We start from the raw sequence: 16,936 nt of genomic DNA, 5'->3' as shown, positions 1-16,936 counted from the left end.
TTTTTTTTTTGAGTCAAATCACAATGCATTTTGCATGAGGTTAAAATGCACTACAAATTAAGAAATTAAGGCATACAGATTTTCACTTTATCATCATGGAATAAAATATACCAAACAAAACTTTGTAGAATGTTTTATAAAAGTCCACACCTTTGGAATGTTTATGGACACTTAAAGGAAAAGTTCAGCAAAAAAAGTGAAAATTTCCTGAAAATGTATTCACCCTCAAGTCATCCAAAATGTAGATTGTTTTTCATCAGAACAGATTTGAAGGAACTTCGCGTTACATCACTTGTTTAGCAATGGATCCTCTTATTTAAAGTCTTACATTATGGATATTGCAGTTTATTGCTGTGGCCACATCTGCTGTCCTTATGCCTCCTGCGGCGGGACTATGACATGTTCACGCAAGTGATCAGAAACCTTCGGCATCCTTCTCCTGTTGTTTGACAGACTCAGTAGAAAGGTCTCTTTACTGTCCCTAGTTATTATAACTGACCATAAATGTCTTAACAACTGTTTCTTAGGTGCATGTACAATTATTATTTTTGGTACATTGAACAAGTATGAAAAAAATATATATATATATATTATTTAAACCCTTTCCATAAAGATCTGTAAAGCTTATTGGATTATACAAAATTATCTTTAGAATACAGTATCCTGAAAATGGAACGTTTCTTTTGCTGCATTTATAAGGAATTTATCTGTGACAAAAGAAATAACTTTCTGATTATACATAATCTTTGTTTTCTGAATGAGTAGACACCACAACATACCTCTTCTGCTTGACATCGGTTTATCCTTGTTACGACCCTATGGTTTGTGTTTTGTTATAGACCTTATGTAGCTCCGGCCCTTTTCAGTGCTGTGCTTGTCGTTTTCGGTCTTCTGTATTTCCACAAGGTGAAGGTCAAGAGACCACTCGTTTTAACATCTTCCTGGTCTACTGACATTTATGACATCTGCTATATCATCTGATTTGCTCCTGCGGGCTGATGATGCTGTGTCCTGATTGGTGCACAGTATTTTTAATAGCACATCATCACCTCCACTGGAGAAAGTTTGATTTTTATAGTACAGAGATTGTATGGTCTAAGAGTATTAGAGACTGTATTGCTTGTTTGAGTTGAAAATAGTTTGTATCTGAGGAGCCTTGTTGGTGTATTTGACCCTTTTGTCTGTTTTATGACACTAACTTTGGATTGCCCTCTCAATTTGTTTGCTTGGGCTAGGCAACGTGTTGGTCCTCCCTATATCCAAAGTATGCAAACTGTGGTATTTAGCTGTGAAAGAGATGTTCCCAGGGTGGCTTTCTGTGCCTGTGATCCGAGAAGGAGCGAAACACGGAAAAGTGGCTTTGGGTGTGTACTTAAACTGACAAATATTGCAGAATTGCACATAGACCAGTTATATTAGAGAAAAAAATATGTAATCATGTCATCTTTGTCATGGGGATTCTCCCTTTAGTGGAACACTAAAGATCTTAGTCCCAAGTGATAGTGTTCAAAAGGGGTGAGACGTCATCCGACTAGGCAAGGTGTCACCAGAGATGCACTAAAAGAGTATATTTTGTGACGAGATGCCCCAGGTTATCTTAAGTCAGGTGTGTAGAGAAATGTCTTCCACAGAGGGTTTTGTAAACACTGACAGGCCCCATGACAAAGTTTTGCTAAGGGCCCCCATAAGTCTAGGACCGGCACTAGCTATGGGCCGACAGGTTAGTACACTGCTTTTTTTTTTCCTTTTAATAGGGTAAGACAGAGGGTTAAAAACTAGAATGGTCTGTTTATTTTGCCCTAATTGGCTCCCAAATTCAACTTCCCAAATTACAACAAACTCATTTGCAATGTGAAATTCGTTTGTTGTTGTAAAATTTTTTTTATGTTGGGTGTTTTAATCTTTTGTGTTTAGTCTAAGATGCTGTTTCTTGTTCCCTACAAACATGCAGCTTTTCTCTTCACAAAATGTTAACTGGTGGCCTGGAGTCGTGTGTTACTTGTGGGTTATTGTGATGCTTTTACCAGCTGTTTGGAATCTCATTCTGATTGCATCCATTCACTGCAGAGGATCCATTGGTGATGAGCAAGTTATGTAAACCCTTATGTAAAGCGTATTTGGATTTTACTAAATTATATTTAAAATGCAGTATCTTGAAAAAGGGACATGTTTTTACTGAGTTTTGAGAATTCATCTTTGTGACAAAAGACATTGAGACTGACTATACATATCTATATATGTTTTGAAAGAGTAGACACAACAACATACCTTTTCTGCTTGTCATCTGTTTATCCTTTGTTCCATCGCAGATGCCAACAGCTGGTCACTCCCATTGCTGATTGTTCCTGTAGATCCAGGTGCACATTTAAATCAATGAACTTGCCTGGCAGGTTTAAATGATTAGTTCAGCTTCTGGTAGTAATGAGGGGAGATCATTTCAGTACTTTGGCTGTTGCCTTAAAGTGGGGCTTTCACCAATCTGTCTTCTGCCTTTGATTTACTTCATAAACTATGAGAAAAGACTTCTGGGACCTGAAGATTTGGAGGAAATTTAGGTAGGTGCATTTCGACAGACTTTCTGAGCAAACCAATACCATGACATACTTGTAGGAGCCATTTGCAGTAAACTCTTTGCATAATTTGACTTGCAAATACTCAGTGTAGGAATATCACATATTTTCTACTTGAGAGGCAAAAAAGAACACTGATGACTTGAAGTAATATCAGTAGAACTGTTTACTGAGGTTTCGTGCAGTGTAATACAGGGATGAATTCACTTTAGCAGCACGCACGCATACATTGAATCATTCACTTATTTCTCTTCCTCACAGCGCGCTCTGGTCTAGCAAAGCATTAAGCATATTCTTAAAGCTGAGCAACATCATAAATTAATACTTTATCTGTTTCTGTGGTTATTATTGAAAATAATTAAGTTAAATAATTAAATAAATGCTAAAGCAATTCAATCTGATATTACTGTTTATCATAAATAAAATACAGACTAACAAATCTGGGTTGCCTACATTCCTTACTTCTGTATACATTTAGCAGACGCTTTCATTCAAAGTGACTGTGCATTTGTTTTGTTTTTTTACCAGTATGTGTGTTCCCTGGGAATTGAACCCATGACCTTTTTCCACGGTTAACGCAATGCTCTACCACTGAGCCACAGGAGCCATAGAAACTGTAAAACTGTGTGATATATAGAACGAGGAAGTGCTCACGCCTCACCTTGAAAACATTATTTATTTTGAGAACAGGAACCAATCTACCATGTCGTCGAAGTAGATTGGGAGTTAAAATGTGACGACATTAATGATGTAATGACATTCATTTGCATGTGTGTTACAAGAGAAGAGGAAGACATAGTGTATTTAATGCTTATCCAGGTTTCTGCCAAGTAAAACATCTCAGACAAGAGTAGGATGCTATTTTAAAGTGGTAAGCCATTTAATAAATCTTAATTTTGAAGTTAATATTTTTGAGAAAAGAATTGACAAGGTTACTTTTATATATTGCAATTACTTTTAATTTTATAAAATAATTTGTAAAGATGTTACCCAGAAGCTTGCATTGAAAAAGTCATTTATGTGGCAAAAGATATTTAAATGATATATAAATACAATTATATATATATATATATACATATGCAGAAGAAATGTACAAGTTTCTTGTAGAGAGATACATACAGAAGAAAATGTACAAGTTTCTCATAAGACAACATACCCTGATCATCGTATTCAAAAAGTGTTTATTTTAATTCAGCTAGTATTTCATCTTGTGGACTATATGTACACATCTGTTATGTGAAATAGTATGCTCAGGGTAAAGGAAGAGTAAAGCCCGCATGATTCTGCAAGAGGTGTAAATATTTTTGTTTTCTGAAAATCTAGTTCTTCAGGTTTTGTAAAACACGTCTTCAGCTAAATGAAAAAAATGTTTTGTGTTGCATTGTTTTAGGTAGACCAACCCATTACAAGCGAAACAGAGAACCTTGAAAGTGATTATATCAAGATGACGGACAGTAATGAAGATCAGCGAATATTAACAGTTCTTTCATGGAATGTAAACGGTTTTAACCGTAAAAGGTCTGAGGTGCTTCATCATTTAAGTCTTCTAAAGGCTGATGTGGTCTTTCTTCAAGAAACTCACGTAGGTCCAGATAGTATCTACTCAACTGGGAGCATCAAAATTCAAGATTTAGAATGTGATTACATGGCGGCATTCACCGTATTTAAAGGAAGTTCACGAGGGGTGGCTGTACTTTTCAAAAAGAACCTTGGATGTGGTGGTTTCAATGTCAATTGCGATGAAAAGGGAAGATTCATGATCATTTTGTGTCAAATTTGGGGGCATGATTTCGTATTTATCAACATGTATAACTCAAATGATGAAAAAATTAAGCTGAAAGATTTCACACAAATTTCGACCCACATCCCACATTCTGCATATCTGGTGGTCGGTGGGGATTTTAACACGGTCATGGACGCTGACTTTGACAAAACATCAAATTTACGAAACCGAAGTCACACTAAGTCTTTCGATGCTCTCCGATGGTTTTTGGAAAACTTCAGCTTGTTGGATGTCTGGCGGTGTCTTTACCCGGAAGTAAAAAGCTTTACATATTTCGATAGGAAAGGTCAGTCGAGACTGGACTACTTCTTTTTGCAAAGTCACAATTTAACAAGTGTAACTGCCTGTAACATTCACAAGAGACCAATGTACTCGGATAAAGAAGAGTATGTTTCCGATCATGCCCCTCTGTCAATACAGATTCAGACAAATGGACCAAAATGGCAGTTTGATTCTTGTCTCCTTGAAGATAAAGCATGTATGGACCACCTTTCAAGCATAATAAAGAACATTTCACAAATAAATACCAAAAGGAATGAATACATGTGGCCAGGAGTGAAGGTCAGACTTGTATGTGAGGCAATAGCTCACCCAAAACCATCAAGACGTTCAGACACGATTGAACTTCCTCAAAAGATGGACCAAGGAGGTAGCGCTTTTCTTTTCCTGCTCTTGTTTTGGATGTTAAAATATTGAATTGTTTTGACATCATTTCTTTTTCAAGGTCGTCCAGATTCAGAATCATCCATCGAGGTTCTTCATACACCAAATACTTCCCAGAGTCTCCTGAAGTTCTTAGATCATTTATACCAAATGGAGAGATTTGAAGACGTAAAATCCACCCTGATTACTGTTCTAAGTGAACCTGTTTCGAGTAAAGAGATTCTGGTCGCTATACTGTCCTTGCCTCAGTCTGAGAGTCTAACAGCAGATGGACTAACAGTACATTTCTATAAGCGTTATGCTTCTAAAATTATTGACCTCTTACAAGTGTTTTTCAACCAAATCTTTGACCTCAAGCCAATTAAACAAACGGTTTTCGAAACCCTGAGCCAAGGCAAAAACGATCATACCTACAGCTATGATATTCAATATCGCTTAAATCCAATTGCAATAATGAATGTGGATTATAAAATTCTGGCTTTGATTCTGGCGGAGAGGTTGAAAAGCGTTATTGAACATATTTTAAATCCAGGTCAAAGTATACCCCACAGTTCTGTTCTAGACACCATCAGTGATCGAATCCCAGTCGTGGTTATTTCATTAAAACTAGATCCAGGTACACTAAAATGGCAATATTTGTTCAATAGCTTAAAGTCTGTGAACCTGCCTGACCGGTTTAGATCCGTGTTGAAGCTGTTTTTGATGGCAGACCACAAATCACAAGGTCTGAGGTTGGGATGTCCACTGACTCCTTTACTAGTAAGCATCTGCCTTCTTCCTCTGATTAACTCCATTAACTGCGAGAGCAGGGTTTTGGGGCCTAAAGTTCAAGGAGAAACCTTAAAGTCAATCATTGATGAAGACCGAGCCCTGATTTTTCTTTCTAATTCAAATGAGGCTTTGGATAGTTTTGAAAAGATGCTCAGGGATTTTATTGAGACATCAGGCTTTATCATTAATGAACGATGCTCTGAGGTATTCATAGCAGGTTCCTCTGACTTCAGTTTAGGCAAAGATAAACTTAAACTGTTTAAGAGTACGGACGATGGATTATGAGGTTGTGTACATGAAATGATTGTTTAACTTTCAGAATTATTGTATTAAAGGGGTCATATGATGCGATTTCAATTTTTCCTTACCCTTTGGAGTGTTACAAGCTCTTGGTGCTTAAAGAAGATCTGTAAAGTTGCAAAGACTGAAGTCTCAAATCCAAAGAGATATTCTTTATAAAGTTAAAACTCTGCCACGCCCCCCTAAAACACCTCGTTTAAACACGCCCCCACATATCTACCTCACTGTGTGTGAAGATTTGCATAACACCGCCCAAATATTCACGCAAAGAAAGAAGGCATAACTTTTATTCTCGAAATACACAGCAGGGTATCTTCTTGTTTAAGAAAAGTTCATGTTTGATTAAACATCTTTAAATAGCCTTGACATCTTAATATATTATAATTTTACTTAGCTAGTCTTAGATAAAAGTTTTTGTCTTCTGTTTAAAAATAACTTTATATATTCTTTCTATTGTTCTTTAAGATGTACAGATGGCTCGCTACTGTGTTTAATAATTTATTTTGTTAAAATAACATTCAACATAAATGCATTGTTTATTTAGCTACTTTTTAGTACACCACATATGCCACTTAGTACTGTAAGACTTTGGATGTTAAAGTGCAAATTAACACCTGGCCACTCTTGAGGGTTTGCTACTGTTACAATTAAAAATCGTAGAAGGGTAAAAACATGCCAGGTACACAATGGTATGATGTAAGCAACACAGCTACAACAAATAAAACTGATAATGGGTGTGTTAGATTTATAGTGTGCATTGACAATAATCAGTCATATTGGTGGCACCGAGGGGCCCCCATATAAAATTCTGCTTAGGGCCTCATAAAGACTTGTCCTGTCTCTACACTGCACAATCAATATATTATTTATGTATACACTCTGTATGTCATACTGAGAGGATTCGATTGTATTACTCAGCACGGAACAAAAACTGATGTGTGTTGTAGTCTTTAGGTGTGAGTGTCATTGCACAGTTAAACAAATGAAAATACAAAAATCCCAATTTGCCACTGAAATAAAATACAGAGAAATTAATCCCATGTCAACTCAAATTTATTGTGATGCAAATCCAAGTAAATGTGCAGGTGAGTATGTTTGGTATGTTTTCACTGCAGTCAGCAGAGGGCAGAACTGGAACATCACAGTGAATGCATCTGCAACCGTCTGGACAACCTCTGGGAGAGCCACACCATTGGCTAATATGTGGAATGCAAATATATGATGTAGCGGTTCCTGGTCATATCCTGATCAGAATGATGTGGAAGTGGGTTGGGTGTAGTTTAAGTTTTAGTTTCAAGTGCAAGCTTATTACTGAGCTTAATGCAATGACCATATTGTTTGATTTAAGAAGTAGGAAATGTTTTCTAGTTTGATTTGTAATCAGAAATGAAAGATGCATTTTCATGTCTTTAATTTTTCATTTTAACTTAGCAGCTCTTTATCATTGTAAGTGTTGTTCAATTGGGACCAAAGTTCAAGCCCAGTTAACCTACTTGCATAATCAGTGTTAAGAAATATTTGAACTCCACCAAGATGCAAATCATAATGGCTGTTCTACAAATAAATATTTTTAAAGTTAACAGAGCATTTAATTTGCTATTGTATCCAAAAAATTAACAAATGGAGTGTGTTATCAAGAGGAACTACAGATCATAAATAAAAAAAAGATTCATTAAAAAAGTCCAGTCAAGAACAAAAATTCAGTATAGCTGAAAGTCTTGAATATGTTTGTCCGACCGAAATGCTTTATTAAATGAAAGCTCCAGGATTTTGCCGGTGATCTTTCTGATTCCTGTATCTATATGCTAGCCAGACACCCAGAATCTGAAACAGGAAATATAACAAAATTAATATAAAAATGTATTATATATAAACTATAAACTAAGAAACAAGCACCAAACCTTAAATACACTGACTGAACTGTAAACGGCTTCATTCAGTATTTCCAAGTTTTTATTTGACGTTTTCAGAATCAAATGATGTCCAGTGTTTGCTCACCTCTGTAAAACTGAAAAACAGACTGACTCCTCCAACAAACTGTAGAGCGTCATCAGCATAGGCCTGGATTATAACTGAACATGGTTGACATGTTTGATTCTTGAAACAGGTCTGATGTCAAAGAGAAGACAGAAATAAAGCAGAAAATAATCTTTACAAACACACACATACAAAAAACAAAACTGCATGTCAGCTCATTGAATGTAAGATGATCTCATACTGAGGTGATCATCTCAGACTATTTACACAAGCATCAGCAATCATTTGTAGAAGTATTTTTCATTTTGTCCACATTTTGTAACTTATGAATTGTAAATAAAAATTTAAGCTTTATAAATCATTAACCTAACATCTTGACGTACAAAAAATACAAATATTTACCAAATCTCATTTACTGACTATTTAAGAAGTTTAAAGGGTCTTTCTAGAAGCATGCTGTTTTTCACATTAGGTTCAGTTGCAAGGAACTTCAATTTGAAATGTAGCAGTAGATGCTTAACAATTCATTAACCTCGTACTGAGAAGCAGAATAATAGTTCTTACAGCGACACAGCTCTCATTGTAGTTCACTTGAAGGAAGTCGCAGCAATCCAGCGATCTTTCCAAATCCTCCTGCATTGATTCCGACTTATTCCATCCTATCTCCAGGAGAAGGTTCTGCAGGAGAACAAAACGTTTGGATTTAAAATGTAGGAATGAGGATCAGGTGACCAGTATCACAGTGTCAAAGTATTACAGACTATAATTACCTGCTGTTCTTTATTAATCGCCAAGCATGCACACGACACTGAAAACTGCACGATGAATACCATTAAGAGAATGAGCATGTACTAAAGACCAGTTAAGGTTGTTTTACCATCATTTAGGGAAAATTCAAAAGCTGTTGATAACAAAGGAAATTCTTTCAAACACGAAAGTCAGCAAAATCGTTAAATGTGATTTTAGAGCCCAAACTACAATACAGACTAAGACTGATGTGTTGAACAGAGATAGACCTCATATAGACGTACACATTATTGATAAAGATGTAATTTCTTGAATGAGTAACTCGGAAGGATACAAAGAACAAGAGAACTTGATGATGCTTCACAGCTCCACACAATCCCATAATGGCCACGACGAACAGAAACAAGCCAACAGCGATGACAGCTGCCATTACCCTAAAACTAGAGACCAGTCCAAACCATTTGCCCCATGCTGAAACACCGATCATCAGAAGACTGACCATCTGGAGAAGAAACAAAACAAAAAAGAAGTCAGAAATGGATGGTTTCACTTCAAGGAGTGTAGATGCTCAGAAAAGCCAAAGCAATATCAGCATAAAACATTCCATAAACATTAATTTTACAGTTTACAGCACAATTTTATGAACTTACTGCCATTTTTATAGTAATGAATAAAAGTAATATATGTTTTTAAACATTTAAATAAACAAAACATATTGTTAATGTGAATAAGAACAAGTTTTAAGTACTAAATTCATGTAAATTGTTAGACACTTACCACATAAATAAGGTTCAAGATACAAAGCGAAGTTTTGGAACAAACAAAGCCACCACAAGCCATGATGAAACATCTAGTGTAGCCTACACTTAAACCATAGTCCGCAAATATCCTGTAGGCTATATGTAAGACTTTCCGCTCTAAGGCAACTCGTCTGTTGCTAGAAGTTGTCTAGGATTTGCTCAGGTAGACAAGTTTAACGCCATTGGTCCGTTCTTTATCTTTATGCAAATAAGCAGTTCCCCATTTGTAGGCTACTGTTACATATCCCAAGGTGAAACAATCATGACAGGAAGCCCGACTCATTATGACGAATCGGTTCTTTCGAACAGGTCGTTTCAAAGAACCTGTTCAAAAGTAGTTACTAATCCGTGCCCGCAAAAGACAGTTCTGAATTCAGTGAGTCAGTTGTTCACTCAAGAACCGGATAAACCGACTCAGTCCGATTAGTGGACAAATTATTCAGTCAGATGTGTGAAAGAATCATTTTGTGACAGGTTTCTGATTCATTGATTCATTGAATATATCCGACTCGTAAGAACGATTCTTTAATAGTTTTAAATATTCAATATTACAGGTCTGTTTTTGTTAAGTATAGTATCATATTTTTATGTTACTTATCATTTGAATAGTCCATTATTTTCATTTTCAAAAAACGTTAAAACGGTGGGATTATTTTACACCTCTATATTCAATTAATATCAATTTGTTTTATTGAAACCCTCATTCTATTAAGATGCGTATAAATTGAAACACTTACGTTGATTAATGTCTCTTATTTTGAAAAAAATTAAATAAAAAATAAAATAAAATACACACATAGGCTTAACGAGACTGAAACACCACCAAACAGATGGGGTACATAAATTGTTACATTTAATCAATATAGTCTTTGATATAATACAATTGTATTCCACTAATTTCTTGCAAAATTAACTAATTTAGTATTTAAAGTGCTAATAGAGTTGTATATTACCATACATATGATATAATCCTAAAACCACAACAGAAAGTGACATTTTATGTAATTACGCCCCCGTCTTTTGTTGCAGTTGGTTCAGTCCATTTGCGGACAGGAACGTGTGAAGTCAGGGGAGCAGCAAGTTAGTGGATCAGTCACAGAGCATAGCAGGGCTGTCATTCCCATTACAGTCAACTTATATATTGTCTCTTAAAACCTTCACTTAGACTATAATAATGTCTGCCCCACAGAAAGGAGACCTGACCGACACAGAGAAGGAGCTACTTCAAGTTATTGCTGCAGGTAATGATAGCATGATGCTAACAGGCTAACTGCAGATTAACAGGTTTAACAGTTTAGAAATGTAGCAGATGTACGTTACGATTTCATTTACAAAATCTGCAAGCTATGGTTGCATAAATATACACAATCCTTTGTGTGTCTTTAAATTAATCATTGATGTGTTGCATGCTAAATACCTGCATATGCATTCAGTTAAACTGTATATGACAAGTGACGATATGCAATCATATGATAAATACATATGTGTAGGTCGTTTAAAGTTATTTAAGCATCCTTATTTTTGTGTTGCTCGGTGCTGAGTTCCTCTAATTATCATGATGGTTGTTTAGTATTCAATGTGCATTGAGGCTCTGATGTATAATTCTGTACATTAAGGTTGGTCAGTGTCTGATCACTGTGATTGAACATTTGTAGGTAATGTGCAAGAAGCCTCCAGGCTGCTCGGATCCAAAGATGTCAGGGTAAACTGTCTTGATGAGGTAAGGAAATTAAGTGTCATTATGTGTTATACTAACAGAGTTTCAAAGGTGGTTTAATTTGTCACTCTGTTAACAGATAATAAAAATATCACAAACAAATATGAGTTAACTTGTTGCTTGAAATGCTGAAGGGGGAGAAGATGACTTAAACTTAAAGGAACAGAAAATTTGCTGAAAATTTCATATTCACAAGTTAATAATACTTTGAGTGCTTTTGGGAGTTCACCATTGATTACCCATCGGTATTATGTAATACATGTGAAAATATGCTTTGCTGATTATTGCTGTTTTGCATTTCTTCTTCAGTATGGCATGACCCCTCTCATGCACGCCGCATATAAGGGCAGGGCAGACATGTGCAAACTGCTGCTGCAGCATGGAGCAGACGTCAACTGCAACGAACATGAGCATGGATACACCGCACTCATGTTTGCAGGACTCTCAGGTTAGAATCACAGTTGCTAAATACTTTTGGTGCTAGTGCTGTTAATTTGGCTGTATTTTATGCTAGTAATATGAAATTGTACAGGAAAGACCGACATCACCTGGATGATGTTGGATGCTGGAGCCGAGACGGATGCAGTGAACTCCGTCGGCAGAACGGCAGCACAAATGGCTGCTTTCGTAGGTATGACAAAGTTATGGCCTTATGTGGAAAGATATACCGTACTGGTCAAATTAGGAATAGTTCCTCAGTACATTACTGTGCAAAAGTTGTGGGTTGGTATGTTTTTTTGAACGAAGTCCCTTATGCTCACCAAGGCCGCATTTATTTACTTAAAAATACAGTAAAAACAGTAATACATATGTTATTACAATTAAAAATAACTGTTTTCAAACATTTTTAAATGTAATTCATTTCTATGATGGCAAAGCTATTTTGATCAATATGCTGATTTGGTGCTCAAGAAACATTTTTTTTGTTCTTATGCTGCTCAGTATATTTGTGGAAACCATAATACATTTTCAGAAATCTTTGATGAATAGAAGGTTAAAAATGAACAGCATTTATTTGAAATAGGAATCTTCTGTAACATTATAAAAGTCTTTACTGTCACTTTTGATCAATTGAGTGCATCATTGCTGACTAAGAATATATATATATATATTTTTTTTTTGTAACTGGCCCCAAACTTTTGAACAGTAGTATGCCAGATTCAGAGAAGTTGTAAGTTATTTTTTGTTTCCAAAAGTCAACTGTAAATAAGATTACTATTTTCCCCCCAGGGCAGCATGACTGTGTGACGGTCATCAATAACTTCTTCTCCCGGGCGAGGTTGGATTACTACACAAAACCACAGGGGCTGGAAAAGGAACCAAAACTCCCTCCTAAACTTGCTGGACCGCTACACAAAATTATAATGAGTACCAACCCCAACCCTGTAAAGGTACTTTTTTTTTTGTTTGGTCTGAGCTATATCCCCATATACTGTATATGTGGGCAGCACAAATAGCACAGCTGTGCCTTGAGCGACCCGAGTTTGAGTTCTGACTCGAGATCCTTTCCCAGTCATTTTCCCCTCTCTCCTCTTCCATCGTCTTTTGCCTTTCCCTATACTGTACTATCAAAATAAAGGTGGAAATGCTCACGAATACAACTTAAAAATGTATATTTTAAAGCAAAAATGCTGCAATATGGTTTTTCTGAACCTGATGACTATAATACTAATAAAAATCATCAAACCACTATCTATGGACAAAGCATAATTCATCCTGAATTGTTAAGACTGGATGTTCTTTTGATTTGTTTGGTTGCAGATAGTGATGTTGGTGAAAGAAAACCCTCTGCTGATGGATGTGGAAGCACTTGAGAAGTGCCGCAAGGTCAGTTGCATGCGTTCTGCATTATGTAAGTTTTATAGAGAGTTGAGATTCATTACAATAAGCTTGCAGTAACTGTATGCAAATCTGACCCAACTCATTGTTTTTCCAGGTTCTGGAGCTTATCTGTGAGAAGTGCATCAAACAGCAGGATATGAATGAGGTGCTGGCCATGAAGATGCACTACCTCAGCTGTGTGCTGCAGAAATGTGGCTCTTTCCTAAAAGAGCAACAGGACAAACTCGATGGCCTAATCAAGAGGTAAAATATTATATAAGCAAACGTTCAAAAGTTTGGTGTAAGTAAGAATTTTTATTCAGCAAGGATGCATTAAATCGATCAAAAGTGACAATAAAGACATTTATAATGTTACAAAATATTTATGTGAGAAAGAAATGCTGTTTTTTCTTTCTATTCATCAAAATCCACAAAAATATTAAGCAGCACAACTGTTTTCAACAAAAATAATAATAAATATTTTTGGAATACACATTAGAATGATTTCTGTAGGATCGTGTGACACTTAAGACTGAAGTAATGGCTGCTGAAAATTCAGCTTTACTATCACAGGAATAAATTAAATATTAAAATTAGGGCTGTCAAATGATTAATCACGATTAATCACATCCAAAATAAAAGTTTTGTTTACATAATATATGTGTGTATACTGTGTATATTTATTATGTATATATAAATACACACACATGCATGTATATATTTAAGAAGAATATGTTATCTTTATATATAAAATATATTTATATATAATATAAAATATAAGAATATAAATATATAAATGTATATACATGTAAATATATTTTCTAAATATATAATTTATATGTGTGTATTTATATATACATAATAAATATACCCTGTACACATACATATATTATGTAAACAAAACTTTTATTTTGGATGTGATTAATCGTGATTAATCATTTGACAGCCCTAATTAAAATAGAAAACAGTTATTTTAAGTTGTAATAATATTTCACATCATTACTGTTTTTCCAGTATTTTTGATCGAATTAATGAAGCCTTGGTGAACATGAGACTTGCGTTTAAAAAACGTTTAAAAAATCTTCCTGACCCCACAACATTTGAACAATAATGTATATATGTATTATAGAGTAAACAATTATTCTAACTAAAAAAAAAATTCTCAGTCTTCTGAAAGGGCGAGACAGTGATGGCTTCCCGGTATTCCAGGAGAAGTTCATTCGGGAGTGCATTAGGAAATTTCCATACTGTGATGCCACATTACTGCAGCAGCTTGTCCGGAGTATTGCCCCAGTGGAAATTGTGAGTTTGAGTTACAGTGTCCTCTGTTTGCTCATGTAGAAGACACTGGAAGTGCAATAAAATAATGGAATCATAGCCTCAACTAGAAAGACTGAACCACATTCTGTGTATGGAAGCCTCACCAGTCCTTTTCTGACAGGGAAGTGACCCCACTGCTCTGTCAGTCCTCACGCAGGCCATCACGGGACAGGTGGGTTTCATGGACGCAGACTTCTGCACAACCTGTGGTGAAAAAGGAGCAAAGAAAAGATGCTCAATCTGTAAAATGGTAAATATCAGGATTCGTCTTATGACTTCTGCACTTATTTTGTACGTTTTTTCTTGGTTTTCTGAGGTGCTTTCTTAAATCTGTGCATTTCTTCAGGTGATCTACTGTGACCAGGCCTGTCAGAAGCTGCACTGGTTCAGCCATAAAAAGGTGTGTAAGATGTTACAGGAGCAGAGAGAGAAACATGAAGCTGAGTCAGCATCACGGCTACAGAAACAGGCCAAAGGTATGCAAATCAGATTAGTTTTGCTTTACTATGAGATCATGTTTTTTTTGGCATTGTACCATGGTATTACCTTGGCTTTGACATGTTCTTTGGGATTGCCCCATATTTTCTGCACTCACTTTAATTAATCTACAACATCACAGCAAGAAGAATTTTTTTTAACCAAATTGTGAGATTGCCATCTGAATTGACTGTAATAAGATTAAAAAGACAAGTCGTTCATTTTGGTAATTATGTATGTTTTAATTTTTAAGCAGAACCAAATCAGTTTTTGATTCACTAAAAAGGAACAAATCATAAGAGCCATTCTCTTCGAAAATCAAGCTGCACTGTTTATTCTGTATGTTTTTAATTCACTAAAAACAACTGACTCATTTGTTACATTCTGAGTCATTTGTAAGGTTTTGATACACTAAAGCTATTTATTACCAGAAACCTTTTTGAAGTTTAATCGTCACATTAAAGGTGCTGTATGTAAGATTTTGACTCTACTAAAGCATAAAAATACCATAATATGTTTGCAGATATTTAAGAAACATGCTAAGTTAACATACTTGTTTATCTGAAAAACAATGCTACAGTCAGTTATTCTCCTTTGAAAATGTGCGTTCCGGGACGGAGTGTCGTTCTCTGTTTTGGTTTGTAAAACCCGCCCACTGGCAGTTTACCCAATTGTATTTCGGCACCCCGGGTTTCCAGTTGGCGGAAAATACAGTGCATCTCATTTCGTTCATCGTCAAGTGTGCTCGTTCCTGTTGGTGTCCTCAATCTGGCAACCTGCTTGTGCATCAAGTCTGAAGAGGAGGGGCCGGGTGAAAAAACCCTCTCCAATATTTTGAATTTGGACTGTAATACCTAGTTCAACACTCGGTGTCAATCCTACATACAGCACCTTTAAGCCATATCACGATTCTTGTCTGTCAATCCCCAAATTTAAGACCTCTTGAAACTATAATTAAGACTTTTCTTATACCATTTAAGGTATTTAAGACTTTGTATGGCCTTATATTTGATACAACAAAATGTACGACTTTTTAAGGCTTTTTTTTTTTTTGCACACCGACTGGAAAACACAATAGTCCCGGGACGTTGGGCTGCCGATTTTAGGAGCCCTGCATTCGTTTCAGGCTTCACTGTTCACGATGTATGTTTTTGATTGACAAAAAAAAGAACCAAATCATAAGAGTCATTTGTTTCAAGAATAAAGCTAAGAATCAATGGGGATCATTTAAAGGAACGAATTGGAATACATATTTATCTGAGGAGTGATGTAATGCAAGCTTTCTTTTTCTTTCATAGCTGAAAGTGATCAAGCATTGGAGGAGACAACGGGCACTATGGAGGAGCTCTCTGTCAGTCAGAGTGAGACCACCAGCTCCTCAGATAACCAAACGCAAGATGTTACCTCAGAGACAGTCCCTCTTACTACAGACTGAATCACAAAGAATCACACCATTTCAACCCAGCAACCATCATCGTCATTGAAGACCCATCTAAGACAAAAGAGAGCAGGTCCGTGATGTCGCCCAGAGTTTCTGAAGGTTTCTTCATAATTCTTATACAGGATGCTCTTCTGAAAGCACATAACGTAAGGGAAAACCACCAAAAGCTTTGCCACACAAATGCATAGGGGGAAGGGTCTACAAGTGACAAAATGTAGATTTTTTTTGTTGTTATTGTTTGTTTTAAATAGTCTTTTTACATTTATGTTGGGAAAATATATGTATTTATGCATGTGAAAATTATGTATGTGTGATCTAGGTTTTGCTTTAAGAAAGATATTGTAATATATTGCTGCAAGACATTGATGACCTTAAATTTCTTAGTTTGTTGTTATGGAAAAGGAACAAATTAATAGATGGCAGCAGCAGCTTATGTGAGTCTTTATAAATCTGTAGAATTTATTTAAATACAACCGTTATTGATATTGAAATACGGTTATAGTTATACGGTTTCACAAATCAAATAAATAGATTTTCTGTCCGTAAGTT

At 35.8% G+C, this 16,936-nt stretch overlaps 2 protein-coding genes across 2 annotated transcripts; one reads left to right on the top strand and one right to left on the bottom strand.

Moving 5' to 3' along the window:
* Positions 1 to 7,122: 7,122 nt before the first annotated feature.
* LOC109079888 (tetraspanin-13-like) lies at positions 7,123 to 9,875 on the bottom strand. Its single transcript, XM_019094989.2, has 6 exons — positions 9,589 to 9,875; positions 9,146 to 9,313; positions 8,835 to 8,915; positions 8,629 to 8,742; positions 8,086 to 8,196; positions 7,123 to 7,911 (listed from the first exon to the last, which is right to left on the bottom strand). Exons 1-6 carry the CDS (start codon positions 9,649 to 9,651, stop codon positions 7,837 to 7,839), a joined length of 612 nt encoding a protein of 203 aa, XP_018950534.1. The 5' UTR covers positions 9,652 to 9,875; the 3' UTR covers positions 7,123 to 7,836.
* Positions 9,876 to 10,642: 767 nt separating this feature from the next.
* Positions 10,643 to 16,933, top strand: LOC109079872 (ankyrin repeat and MYND domain-containing protein 2-like). The gene is made up of 11 exons (XM_042771463.1): positions 10,643 to 10,852; positions 11,267 to 11,331; positions 11,638 to 11,776; positions 11,861 to 11,959; positions 12,559 to 12,719; positions 13,090 to 13,155; positions 13,265 to 13,413; positions 14,316 to 14,451; positions 14,591 to 14,719; positions 14,816 to 14,945; positions 16,245 to 16,933. Exons 1-11 carry the CDS (start codon positions 10,786 to 10,788, stop codon positions 16,379 to 16,381), a joined length of 1,278 nt encoding a protein of 425 aa, XP_042627397.1. The 5' UTR covers positions 10,643 to 10,785; the 3' UTR covers positions 16,382 to 16,933.
* The last annotated feature ends 3 nt before the right edge of the window (positions 16,934 to 16,936 follow it).

Source organism: Cyprinus carpio, chromosome A15, assembly GCF_018340385.1.
Source record: "Cyprinus carpio isolate SPL01 chromosome A15, ASM1834038v1, whole genome shotgun sequence".
NCBI classification, from domain to species: Eukaryota; Metazoa; Chordata; class Actinopteri; order Cypriniformes; family Cyprinidae; genus Cyprinus; species Cyprinus carpio.
Note: the sequence above shows the minus strand (reverse complement) of the source record. Positions and strands in the feature narration are given on the sequence as shown.